Consider the following 12,321-nt stretch of genomic DNA (forward strand, 5'->3'; position numbering starts at 1 on the left):
TCTCCCTCTCTCCCACTGACATCTAGGAAATGTCCCTTGATTTTTTCCCCTCCCAGTTGCATGGATTACAGCTGTCAAGGTTCACGTGAAGAAAAATTGTATAACAAGTTTATTACGACCTCATTTCTTTTGATTTTCTGGATGTTAGCGGGAAGAGGGAGAGCAATTAAATTTTTAGCACCGGATAAAAAAAAAACTATTTATGTTTAACAGCGCGTTCACGCTAGCAATGCAATTCTTTATGGCCTCTTTATCCCCAGTGTTAAATTTCACTGGTTTAGGCCCTCATAGTTTAGTAATCAAATGCAACTTCTGTTTCCCTTTCAGGATGATAACTCTACATTTTTAAGGACTAACTAAAATACAAAAAACCACAAAAAACCACAAAAGAACCCCCACACACCTGCAGCCCATACACAGCATGCCAAGCAAAAGAAGACGAAAGCCTGACTAGGTGGCTCAGTGGCTAAGAAACCGAGCTTGTCGAGCAGAAAGGTCGGCAGTTCGGCGGTTCGAATCCCTAGTACAGGTCTCCTGGGTGAGCAGGGGGTTGGACTAGATGACCTCCAAGGTCCCTTCCAACTCTGTCACTGTTACTGAAATTCGGGACACTTATAATTAAATAAACCTGTTCGGTTTTAAATTGTCGCTCTTGAACTTGAACTCCTTGCCATATTAATGACCGTGTACAATTAAAGCTAATTGGAGTGTTATTGGATTTAAGGGTGTGGAAAAATGAATCTGTCCTTGGGAAGGAAGGAAAAAAAAAAAAAAGGAATACAATTTTGTGATAGGTGTAGGGTAGCCAAACCCTGCTCACATCCCGGTAAGCAGACATATATATTTTTTTTATTTTTTATAGGTGGGAACACTGCAGACCACACAATCCCCCGGCCACATTGAGGAATCGTGTAAAATGAATGTAGGTGCTCGTAAGTGAAATATTCATGAATGAATTTCCAACTCTTTAGCCTATGTTGGATCATTAAAAAAAAAAAGACACAAACGGGACTGATGAACAATGACCTTTAACGAAACCGATTCCCAAGAGGCGGGGTCAAAACTGCAAAACTGAAAACCCATTTAAAGCAAGAGCTTCTTATTTTTCCAAAAGACTTCTGAATGAGTCTTACTATTTTTTTTTAAAGGATATATATATATATATATGTGTGCAAAAGAGTTGTTACTACTGTGACGGTAGCATTTGTTGATCAGAAGAGAAGAGATCTGATTTGAGAGAAGTGAAGGGATGTGAGAATGGTTTTGTCCAAGAAAAGGGGTCAGCTGTGGATGGACACCCTGCAAAATCACATTTCATCCTCCATAAGAACTAAATAATAATAATAATAATAATAATGGAGAACAGGCTTCATCTCCCTCTTCAATCCGCTTGAGAAGACTGGAACATTGACAGAATATTTCCCTTCGAGATTTAATTAGTAAAATAAATGTCTTTGTTTTTTTAATTTATTGGAAGAATTGGAGGATGATGGGTGATGTCAAAATACTTGGAGCGAGAAAAAAAATTAAGTATGCTGCATTGGCAAGAAGATTGTTATTATTGTAAAGGGAAGCTCTAAGCGTTTGCTAGATCAACAAAGAACATGGTGTCTATACCTCAGAACTGATTCTCTGTAAAAAGAGAAGAAAACCCAGCATTTATAATTATGGATGGAAAAATATGGATTGGCCCCGGTCAGTTTGCTGAATCGGTGCATGAAAAAAAAGAGAGAGAGAACGAGAGGACCTTTGAGCCAAGAAGCTGGAATATCTCAAAGTGGTCTACCGTAATATATATGTATTTAAAAATATGTTATTATTAAGTCTTGACTTATTTATAACATTAGAAATATTATTGGGATTGGATTGGAAAAAAAAAAAGTATCTTTCCCCATTGACAGTATTTTCCGAAAGGTTCAAACCCTTTATGTGTTTAGTTACCACTTAAATCAATAGGTTATAATTGTGTTTGTTTGTTTGTGTGCGAATCAGTGGTGAGTATTCAGCTGGTCGTATCCGGTTCGGGAAAATCGGTAGCGATGGCTACGGGAGGCTCCGCCCACCTGCCCAAACATCATCACGTCCTGTTCTTGACTGTCTGTGCATGCGTGTAAGACTCTGTGCATGCGTGTAGATGGCGTGTGTAAGCGAACCGCGCACACTCCCATTTGTGAACCGGTAGCAAAGGTGAATGAATACCACCCCTGGTGTGAATGCACACACACACACACACATACACGTTATATCCTATTACATTTACAGACATTTATAGCTAGGTTTATACACATTTATAGCCAGGTGGAATGCATTAAAACAATCAAGTTGAATGCGGTTTTTTTTTTTTTTTAAAAAAAAAGTCTTGAAGTGAGATCAAAAATGAAAAATGGAAACTGATTCCATTCTCCTACCAAAGAAAGAAGAAAAATGACATATGGGTTGGGCTAAGCCATGCCTATAAGAGCAAAAGAATCCCCTAAATTCGGCGAAAGCACTTTCCTTTTTTCTTCTCCCTCATACTTGCCATACTTTAATCCTTTTTTCCCCACAAGTTTCCCTAATGCTCAAGACAGTTGGTACAGAAGTTCTGGAGAACTTCTACCAGCTCCATTCTATACCCATGCCTGAGATCCAGGTTCATGTTTTGCAATACAGTAGAGAGAAGCTGTTTTCTCTTCTCTTTTTCCACTTTTCCAGTACATCATGTCTTCATGTTAACCTGTGATCATCCAACTATAGTCTCATCGTGTCCTCAAAACTGGCACATTCTCATGCAAAACCTTCAGCGTTTTGGAAAATAGCCAGTATTTCTTCCTTCAAGCCAATATAGTACTATAGAGCAGGAGTCTCCAATCTTGGTCCCTTTAAGACTTGTGGACTTCAACTCCCAGAGTCCCTCAGCCAGCAAAGCTGGCTGAGGGGCTTTGGGAGTTGAAGTCCACAAGTCTTAAAGGGACCAAGGTTGGAGACCCCTGCTATAGAGTATAAAGCTGAATCCCCCACCCCCTTTTTTCCCCCTGTTGAAGTGTTCTGGCAGCCAACTTAGTTTTGGGCACTTATAGAATCCTGAGAAAATACCTGTATCCTAAGAAGGCGGGAGGGGAAAAAAAATAATTGTATTATCAGCCAGTCAGTCCCTTCAAAAATGTTCATCCTCCACTAAGGACAAATGCATTTTGATTGCCTGCTCGGACCGCACGTCATCATTTTAACAAGCTATTGTTTCGATACAGCAGGGATTATGTTTTGCTAAAAATCGCTTTCTCTAGTGAGGAAGCAACAACAACAACAACAACCAACACAAGAGATTAGGGGAATTCTATTTAAACATCTTTAAGGGTATTTTTTTTTAAAAAAAAACACGTTTGTTTGTTTTCAAGTTCCTGCCATAAACTGCAAATTTCCCTATTTAAATAGGTGCTTTGTATCTGTTATATTTATATGAAAAGATTATTTTGCATCCGTTTATGCCTTGTACACTTAAGCAATCACTTGACTTCACAGTATGCCTTTCTTGAATGCACAAAATTCAGTGTTAAAGATGGTGCTTCGATTTTTATTATTATTATTATTATTATTGAAGATAAATATTTTCTTCCTGCTGATTCCCACGAGGGGTCAAAGGACACGATTTGTGAAGACGCTTAATGTTTGCTCACTCATATCATTCTGGTTTAATGGTTATGCATTTTCCCCCTACCCTTTTGTATTAAAAATCACCCAAATTTTATTTAAAACAAGTGAAACAGGTGATCTGTCCACTGTTGACAATCATTCTCAGGTGTCAAAGCTACAATACAGTAGAGGTTATAATCTCCCTATTGTATTAAGATTGTATTAGCAAATGACAAAGTCTGTGTACTTCTGTTGCATTTTTTTTGTTGTTGTTGTCGTTGACCAAAATCAATAAGTAACATTAAACGTTTTAAACATCAGCGTCTTCATTTTTTTTTATTATTTTTGTTTTTATTTTGAGTCGTTTCCAAGTTTTCCGTTCATATTATCTTCACGTTACCTTGAGAAAACTTTCGGAATGCATCGGTTACTGGTAAGACACGGAGGCTTTCGATCTTGCTTACTAAACCACCCCATTTTTCATTTATCTAATTCAAGAGAAAATAATTGAGGTGAAGAGAGAGGAGAAGCAAAGAGGGAATGCATGCAAACAGCTCTTGGTTTCCACATATTACCATTTTGTCCGCTAGCAGAAGCTCTTTTGAGGTCATCTCATAATAGAGTTCACAGAAAAGGATGTGAATTAATTTTGCAGGGAAAAAAAGAAAGGAAAAAAAAAAGAATCCCAGTGAAGTCCGTTCAATATCATATTCATTTATACTAAAAATAATGCCACCTCTTTGGGGAGTTTCATATTTTATTTTATTTTTTTTAAAAAAAAAAACACCTCACATTATTGTAAGGATGATGAAATTACAGAAACTGAGTTTGGAGGTTGATTGTTTTTGTAGCTGCCATTTCTTTCAAGCGAAACGCTTACGGTGTGGTCGGAGAAGAATAAATTAGCTAAATAGAATATCACCAGAATATGGTCTAAAGTAGCTTAAAGATAAAGCTTCCCCTCACACATATGTGCTAATTGTTCCCAACTCTAGGGGGCACTGCTCATCTCCGTTTCAAAGCCAAAGAGCCAGTGCTGTCCGAAGACGTCTCCGTGGTCATGTGGCTGGCATGACTAAACGCCAAAGGCGCACGGAACGCTGTTTCCTTCCCACCAAAGTTGGTCCCTATTTTTTTTACGTGCATTTTTTATGTGCTTTCGAACTGCTAGGTTGGCAGAAGCTGGGACAAATAACAGGAGCTCACCCTGTTAGGCGGCGCTAGGTATTCGAACCGCTGAACTGCCGACCTTTTGATCGACAAGCTCAGCGTCTTAGCCACTCTGCCACCGCGTTCCTTAAAGCAGTTTAGGAGACAGAATTTTGAGCTCAAGATGGGTACAAAATGTACTGTTCCAAGAAATGCAAAAAAAGTATTCCCCCCACCCCCCAGATTATGCCAATCTGGTTGTTCCTGGGGAGATTCAATAATTTTCTGGAAAAATACAGTGATCCGTCATGTCTCTGATGCAATTCTGTCTCAGAATAGTGAATTGTGCACATCTCCAAGAGCTTCCAAAGAGACTGTTTCCTGGTGCGTGACAAGAAACAAACAAACATAAAAAAAAAACACCAGTTTCAGCAAACAAATGAACTCAAATGAATGCATAATGAAACAAGTTGTAAGCATAATGAATAAATAACAGAACAAATGAATGGAAACAGAACAATGGGAACGAACAGAATAACAAGACTTTTATTACACGTATATACTCCCTTCTTTCTTACAAATGAAGAGTAGCGTGTGTTGATTTAGACGTGTTTTGACATGGGCATGTTTTGTTTTAAGGACAGTCGGAAGCATTCTAGGCGGTTTTCACCCAACCAGTGTTTTCCAGCTTCTTACATTTGCCATCAAGAGGCAGTCTGGTGTAGTGGTTAAGGCAAAAGGCTAGAAACCGGGAGACCGTGAGTTCTAGTCCTGCTAGAACCAATGGGTGACCTTGAGACATGGCAAAACCACTTCCATAAATCTCATCAAGAAAATTGCAAGGACTCGTTCAGACAGCGGCCTAGAGTCAGCATCGCCCCAAAGACAAAACTAAACAACCTTGCCATTGTGCTATGAATATAGTTCTCATATTGCACATCCAAATAATGTCCAGTGCACAGTTCTTATTAATATGCATCTCTGTAGTAAACATAAGGACCCTGTAAACCAGGGTTGTCAAACTAGATTTCTTCGAGGGCCGGATTAGCATTCTAGTTCTCCGCCACGGGCCGATCAGGGGAACGGATGCAGTGGTGGGATTCAAATAATTTAACAACCGGTTCTCCCGAAGTGGTGCGAACTGACTGAATCCCACCACTGGACGGATGCCTCCTGCAGCACCCTGCTGGTCAAAATGGGGTTCGGGGGGGCACACCCCATTTTCAGCTTTGACAGCCACCTGCAGCACCTTGCTGGCCAAAACGTTTCCAGCCTCGATGGCCTCTGTTACCCCGTTTTGGCTGCCAGAGGCACCATGGGCTGATCCTTTGTTATTTCCAGGCCAGTCCCATGGGCCAGATTTAAACACCCAGTGGGCCAGATCTAGCCCATGGGCCTTGAGTTTGACACCCCTGCTGTAAACAATATAAATGATTAAAAAAAATACCCTCAATTGAGACAGACACTTGGTGGTTGCATTCACATAACATTGATTTTAGGATTAATTTTCAGTTGAATGTTTCCCCCCTCCACTCCCCGCACTTGTCAGTCTAGCCTTTCAAGCCTGGGAATAAAATTCAAGATTGAGTGTACAATCTCCAAAATGTTTCCAACTCTTGAGTGTAAGTATTCTAAACCAGGGGTCTCCAACCTTGTTCCCTTTAAGACTTGTGGACTTCAACTCCCAGAGTTCCTCAGCCAGCTTTGCTGGCTGAGGGACTCTGAGAGTTGAAGTCCACAAGTCTTAAAGGGAACAAGGTTGGCGACCCCTGTTCTAAATGATTGTGAGGTTATATGCCTTGAAATCAAGATGTGTTTTGTCCCCCTCGCCTCAGTCCGAGCGATGACTTAATTAGCCGGCACTATCAGCTCTGGAAGCAAACTAGCGAGCGTCTGCCAAGTGTCTCTGTTATCTCCCTTGATGCCAATGAGTCAACAAACAGTACTTCAGCTCTAGTCAAGCAGTTAATTTGCCTGCTACGAAGATGCATAGCAGCCCTTGCTGCTTTTATAACCTGTGGGGTGTGGCTCCATGACTCAGCACTTCCTAGGCCTGCGCCACCCCTGCTTCTGTTGTTCCCGCCTCTCCTGCCTACAAAACCTAGGGTCCAGCCAGGCCTGATTGCCATCAGCTGGGTCTGGAGGTGTGGCCTGGGGGGGGGAAAGAGTCAGGGGATGGAGGCCTTGTTATCTCCTCCACCTGGCCTGCCTCTGGCTCCTGGAGCTGAGCCAGGGAAGCCGGTGCTCCCCGAGGTAAGTCCTGATGGCCCTTCCCCCTCACTTTCCAAGTCACTTTCTGGCAGGGGGCCCAGCTCAGGGGGCGCAGACAGAACAAGATGGCTTGGCTATGTTATACATAGATGTGAAGAAATGAACGGCAATCCGTTTTCTGCAGGATTCATCCGAAGCCTTTCTCAGCTATACGTTTTCAGGAAAACTTGGTTGGACAGAGTTCTTAATATCGACCTGTAGTTTGGTCATTAGGGCTTAAAAGAACCAGCCCTATTTTTTTTGGGGGGGGACACTTGAAGATGATACTTCTATTCACCTCTATTCAGTGATGGGATTTAGCCGGTTCAGACAAACTGATAATTAAATTGCAGGCTGGCCCCACCCCTTCCCACCCGGCCCTTTCCAGGAGTTCCCCCACACCCGGATTTCATTCCCAGGAGGCTTCAGGGAGGCCTCCTAGGCCCAAAACGGATCACAAAGGGGGTGGCCCAGTTTTGCTCCCAGGGAGTGCAGGAAGCCGAGTGCTGCCTGTCACCCCCCCTGGCCGCACCCACCAAGCCACGCCCACAGAACCGGTAGTTAAAAAAACACGAATTCCACCACTGCCTCTATTATCTCTGATCTACTCACCATGAGTTCTTAATCCCATTCCTAAATCTCAAGTTATGAAACCAAAGCTGATTGATAAAATTTAATAATTCCGTCCTTCAAGCAATAACACCCAATGGATCTAAAATGTGTACCTTCTCGGTTAAAGCAGAGAATAATAAACTTCAACCACAACAATACACGAGCACACAATAGATTTAAACTTAAAGGGAACCGCACCAATCTTGATTGCAGAAAATATGACTTCAGTAACAGAGTTGTTAATGCCTGGAATGCATTACCTGACTCCGTGGTCTCTTCCCAAAAATAGTTAAAATAAAACAAACATATGCTAAAAAAATTTCATCCCAACTTAATTATACCCCTAGAATCATCAATTCCTAACTTCCCCCAAAAACAATCAAGAATAATACAATGACCCGCTCCAATCTTGATTGCAGAAAATATGACTTCAGTAACAGAGTTGTTAATGCCTGGAATGCATTACCTGACTCTGTGGTCTCTTCCCAAAATCCCCAAAGCTTTAACCAAAAACTATCTACTGTTGACCTCACCCCATTCCTAAGAGGTCTGTAAGGGGTGTGCATAAGAGCACAAATGTGCCTACCGTTCCTGTCTTAATGTTCTCTTTGGTTGTATCCAATTCGTATAGTTATTTCATGCTTCTACTTATATATATATATTGTTGTGTTTGACAAATAAATAAATAAATAAAATTAAAAATAAATAAAATATCTTGATCACCATTCTGCCCCCCACCAGAAAATGCTCACCAGGTATTTTTGACTGCACTTTGCCCATGTTCAAAAGAGCTCTTTCCCAGACCTTGGCTAGAATGAGTGTAAGGTCTTCTGTGTTTGACTGTGATAAATAATTGCTTGCTTGTGACATTTGAAGTGTTTGTTTAATTGTAGAATTATATGATTGTACTATTCACCACCTAGAGTCTTACACATTTCTAAAATCAACCAACAAAATAATTCTGTTTTCTTTTCGGTTGTCCATGAAAATGAACCATTCTTGTTCATGGATAAGCAAAAAGGAATTCATCCAACAAATTTTGTTTCTTGTGACCAAAATGGCAGTTGTAACACATTTCTCCAGGTCAGAGGGTTTTCTGATTTTACTCTGTGGGTACCAACACACTCATTTTGAGAATGTTTATGACTGCACAAAAAGACAAATAACTTAATATGATAATGATTCCCTTAGATAGAACCTTAAAAGTAGACCTGATTTACACATGCTTGTCCATCACTCATAATTTGCAATAATTTCATATTATTTTTAGGCGTATATTTAAATTGTGCATAAGAAGAAGATGTGTTATGCCGGTATAAATCTGAATTGCCTGTAGAAACCTTTTAAGTGTAGCTTTACTCGTCATATTTGCAGTGAAAATAAAATTTTAAGGAACCTTCGCTTTTCAGCAGAGTTCAGAGTCTTTGCTTACACTGCAGCCTGATGATTTTTAAAATTAAAATGATTTTTTAAATGATTTTTAACAACCCAGCAATCAAATTCCAGTAAAATATATTAAACTTGCCAGAAATTCAGATAATGTTTGAATGGAGCATCCTGTAGCATTACATATATGGGGATACATGCATTGACATTTAGTGATAATGATCTTAATGAAGAACTCAGATTCAGTGGATTTCAATGGATTGCCAAGCTAAAACATGTTTCTGCTTCAAACCCTAAACAGATTTACCTGGGAAGAAATTTCACTGCAATTGCTAAAATGTATTTCTGACCAGATAAGGTTAGAATGAAACTGGAAGATTCTTGAGGGTCTTTTGCAAAGTAGAGTAGACAATCTAATCAGGTCCTGAAGATCCATGGTTGAAAGTTTACTTGTTGGACCGGTGTGTTTGCCTTCTGTATCATTTCTAAACCTTCTAATTCAAAGTACTTGGAGATATGACGCTGGTACGTTGGAAGAACATACAGTCAAGCGCTTTCATTTCATTCCCGATCTAAAATTACCATTCATTATATCAACATAAGCAAAAGAAAAAGGGGACGACAGAGAATGAGGTGGCTGGATGGAGTCACTGAAGCAGTAGGTGTGAGCTTAAATGGATTCCAGAGGATGGTAGAGGATAGGAAGGCCTGGAGGAACGTTGTCCATGGGTCGGACATGACTTCGCAATTGTTGTGTCTGCATCCCCCGAGCTGGCCCTGCTGCCAGAAAGTGACTTGGACAGTGAGGGGGAAGGGCCATCGGGACTTACCTCGGGAGCACCGGCTTCCCTGGCTCAGCTCCAGGAGCCAGAAACAGGCCAGGTGGAAGAGATAATGAGGCCTCCATTCCCTGACTCTTCCCCACCCCACCCCAGCCCATGCCTGCAGACCCAGCTGATGGCAATCATGCTTGGTTGAACCCTAGGTTTTGTAGGCAGGAGAGGAGGGAACAATAGAAGCAAGGGTGGGGCAGGCCTAGGAAGTGCTGAGTTATGGAACTGCACCCCACAGGATATAAAAGGCAGCGAGAGCTGCTGTGTCTCTTTGTAACAGGCAAATCCACTGATTGAGCTGCCGTTTGTTCCTGGGTGACTCATCAACATCATGGAAGATAACAGAGGCTCTTGGCAGATGCTGGCTATTCTGTTGCCGGAGCTGATAGTGCCGGCTAATTAAGCCATCACTCGGACAGAGGCGAGGGAGGACAGAACAGCAATTGACAATAACAACAAATATCAACATAGGCCAGGGGTGTCAAACTCAAGGCATGGGGTGCTTAGATCTGGCCTGCAGGGCCGCTCTGGTAACAGTGAAGGACCAGCTCTTGGTGCCTCTGCCAGCGAAAACATAGCTGAGTGCAGCCATCCTAAGTGGCCCTCAATGAATTCGAGTTTGACACCCCTGAACATAGGCAGCCCGTTGGTTTATGCATGGTTCCCAACGACCTTCCCTTTTCCTTCACAAAAAACGGTGGCTTCTGTTGTCTAAGTGCTACTTTTGGCACGTTCACCCCGTGTTTAGCAGATAACTATCTCATGAAGAATAAAACTCCTTTTCATCTCCTGCTACCAACCCAATAGGAAAGGTCAACAAAACAGTGGGAGATCAAACGAGCAACTGCGCATTCCTCCCAGTGCTTTCAGGACACTGTGAATTTTGCAATTTACAACAGAAAAGAGAAGATATTTTTTCCTCTCTCTCTTTAACATGAGCCCCTTTCCTCTTTGCCTCCTACTGCCAGCTGATTGTTGGATAATGTCTACTTTCCTCTGTCTGATGGGAACAAGCAAAAGCTTGCCTGAATGGCTTGTGGAATTCTAATTTTCTCGGCTATTGTTGGATAGAAAGTGAGTGTCAAAAATATATAAGAGATAGATATAAGATTAGTACAGAATATTTTGATTTTTTTTTGTTTTGCCCTGTAGGTCAGATTGGCATTAAGACTTTTTTTGTTCTATAATTGAGCAGTCTTGGATGCTTGCAGATCAATGGTGGGTTCTAACCAATTTTACCACCAGTTCGCATCGTGCACGTGCTTTGCGCGTGATCGCCATGAGCAGGCTCACTTTGCCCACACGCACACCAAACTTGCATTTTGCGCAAGTGCATTGAGTACAAAAACAGCTGAGGCATGGCAATCCACTCTGCCATGCCTCACAGAACAGAACAGAACAGAACAGAACAGAATAGAATAGAATTTTTTATTGGCCAAGTGTGATTGGACACACAAGGAATTTGTCTTGGTGCATATGCTCTCAGTGTACATAAAAGAAAAGATGCCTTCATCATGGTACAACACTTACAACACTTAATGATAGTCATAGGCTACAAATAAGCAATCAGGAAACAATCAATATCAGTATAAATCGTAAGGATACAATCAACAATGTTACAGTCATACAGTCATAAGTGGGAGGAGATGGGTGATGGGAATGATGAGAAGATTAATAGTAGTGCAGATTTAGTAAATGGTTTGACAATGTTGAGGGAATTATTTGTTTAGCAGAGTGATGGCATTTGGGGAAAAAACTGTCCTTGTGTCTTGTTGTTCTGGTGTGCAATGCTCTATAGCATCGTTTTGAGGGTAGGAATTGAAACAGTTTATGTCCAGGATGTGAGGAGTCTGTAGATATTTTCACAGCCCTCTTTTTGACTCGTGCAGTATACAGGTCCTCAATGGAAGGTAGATATAGAACGGGGGCGGGTCGGAGGGCCCAACTGATGTTAGGAGTGAACCGGTTCACTCTCATATCAAGATTTCCTCTGCCGACTTTCCCGAACCGGGAAGAACTGGTAGCATCCCACTACTGTTGCAGATCTACAGTTATCCAGATAATACAGCTTGAATGAAATTTGTTCTAGAAACCCTTTTGATCAAGCAAGGGTGCATTTTTTTTATGTGAAACATTTGTATAGTCTTCCTCACTTCCGATTCTAGAGCATCAAGTGATACAGTTAAAAACTCTACATCAAATGAAATGAACATGCAGCAGATGCAATAAAATCTAGAAACTTTTAATACCCAAATTACAAAATACATTCAGAATTTCTGCTGTTAAAAGGTTCCCGGTAAAACTATAATTTCAAGTTGGGGCATGAATAAACTTGCAAATGCTTTCAAGCTGGTGTTGTGGTCCACCAGCAGCCTGCAGAGCTGGCAATGGAGTCGGACAGTGCTGAGGCTGAGGTGGGGGCAGGGCCATCGGGAAGTGAGGTCAGACTCCAGAGCCTCCAGAGACTGACAGTAGTGAG

General features: G+C 41.4%; 1 protein-coding gene across 9 annotated transcripts in view; it reads left to right on the forward strand.

Moving 5' to 3' along the window:
* PCDH7 (protocadherin 7) overlaps positions 1-12,321 on the forward strand; it is a 666,099-nt gene that overhangs the window by 101,835 nt on the left and 551,943 nt on the right. Inside the window, exons 2-3 of one of the 9 annotated variants that reach the window (XR_009156270.1) lie at positions 328-495; positions 863-3,877. The exons of 6 other annotated variants lie outside the window; for them this stretch is intronic. Coding sequence is in view for 2 of the 3 variants with exons in the window: in XM_058192715.1 (XP_058048698.1) it covers positions 863-940 (78 nt within the window). In the remaining variant the exon portion in view is untranslated. Of the gene's footprint in view, positions 1-327; positions 3,878-12,321 lie in introns of those variants that run through there. 2 more of the 9 variants (XM_058192716.1, XM_058192715.1) reach the window with 2 other exon arrangements.

The sequence above is a fragment of the Ahaetulla prasina genome, chromosome 8 (genome assembly GCF_028640845.1).
Source record: "Ahaetulla prasina isolate Xishuangbanna chromosome 8, ASM2864084v1, whole genome shotgun sequence".
Lineage (NCBI taxonomy): Eukaryota > Metazoa > Chordata > Lepidosauria > Squamata > Colubridae > Ahaetulla > Ahaetulla prasina.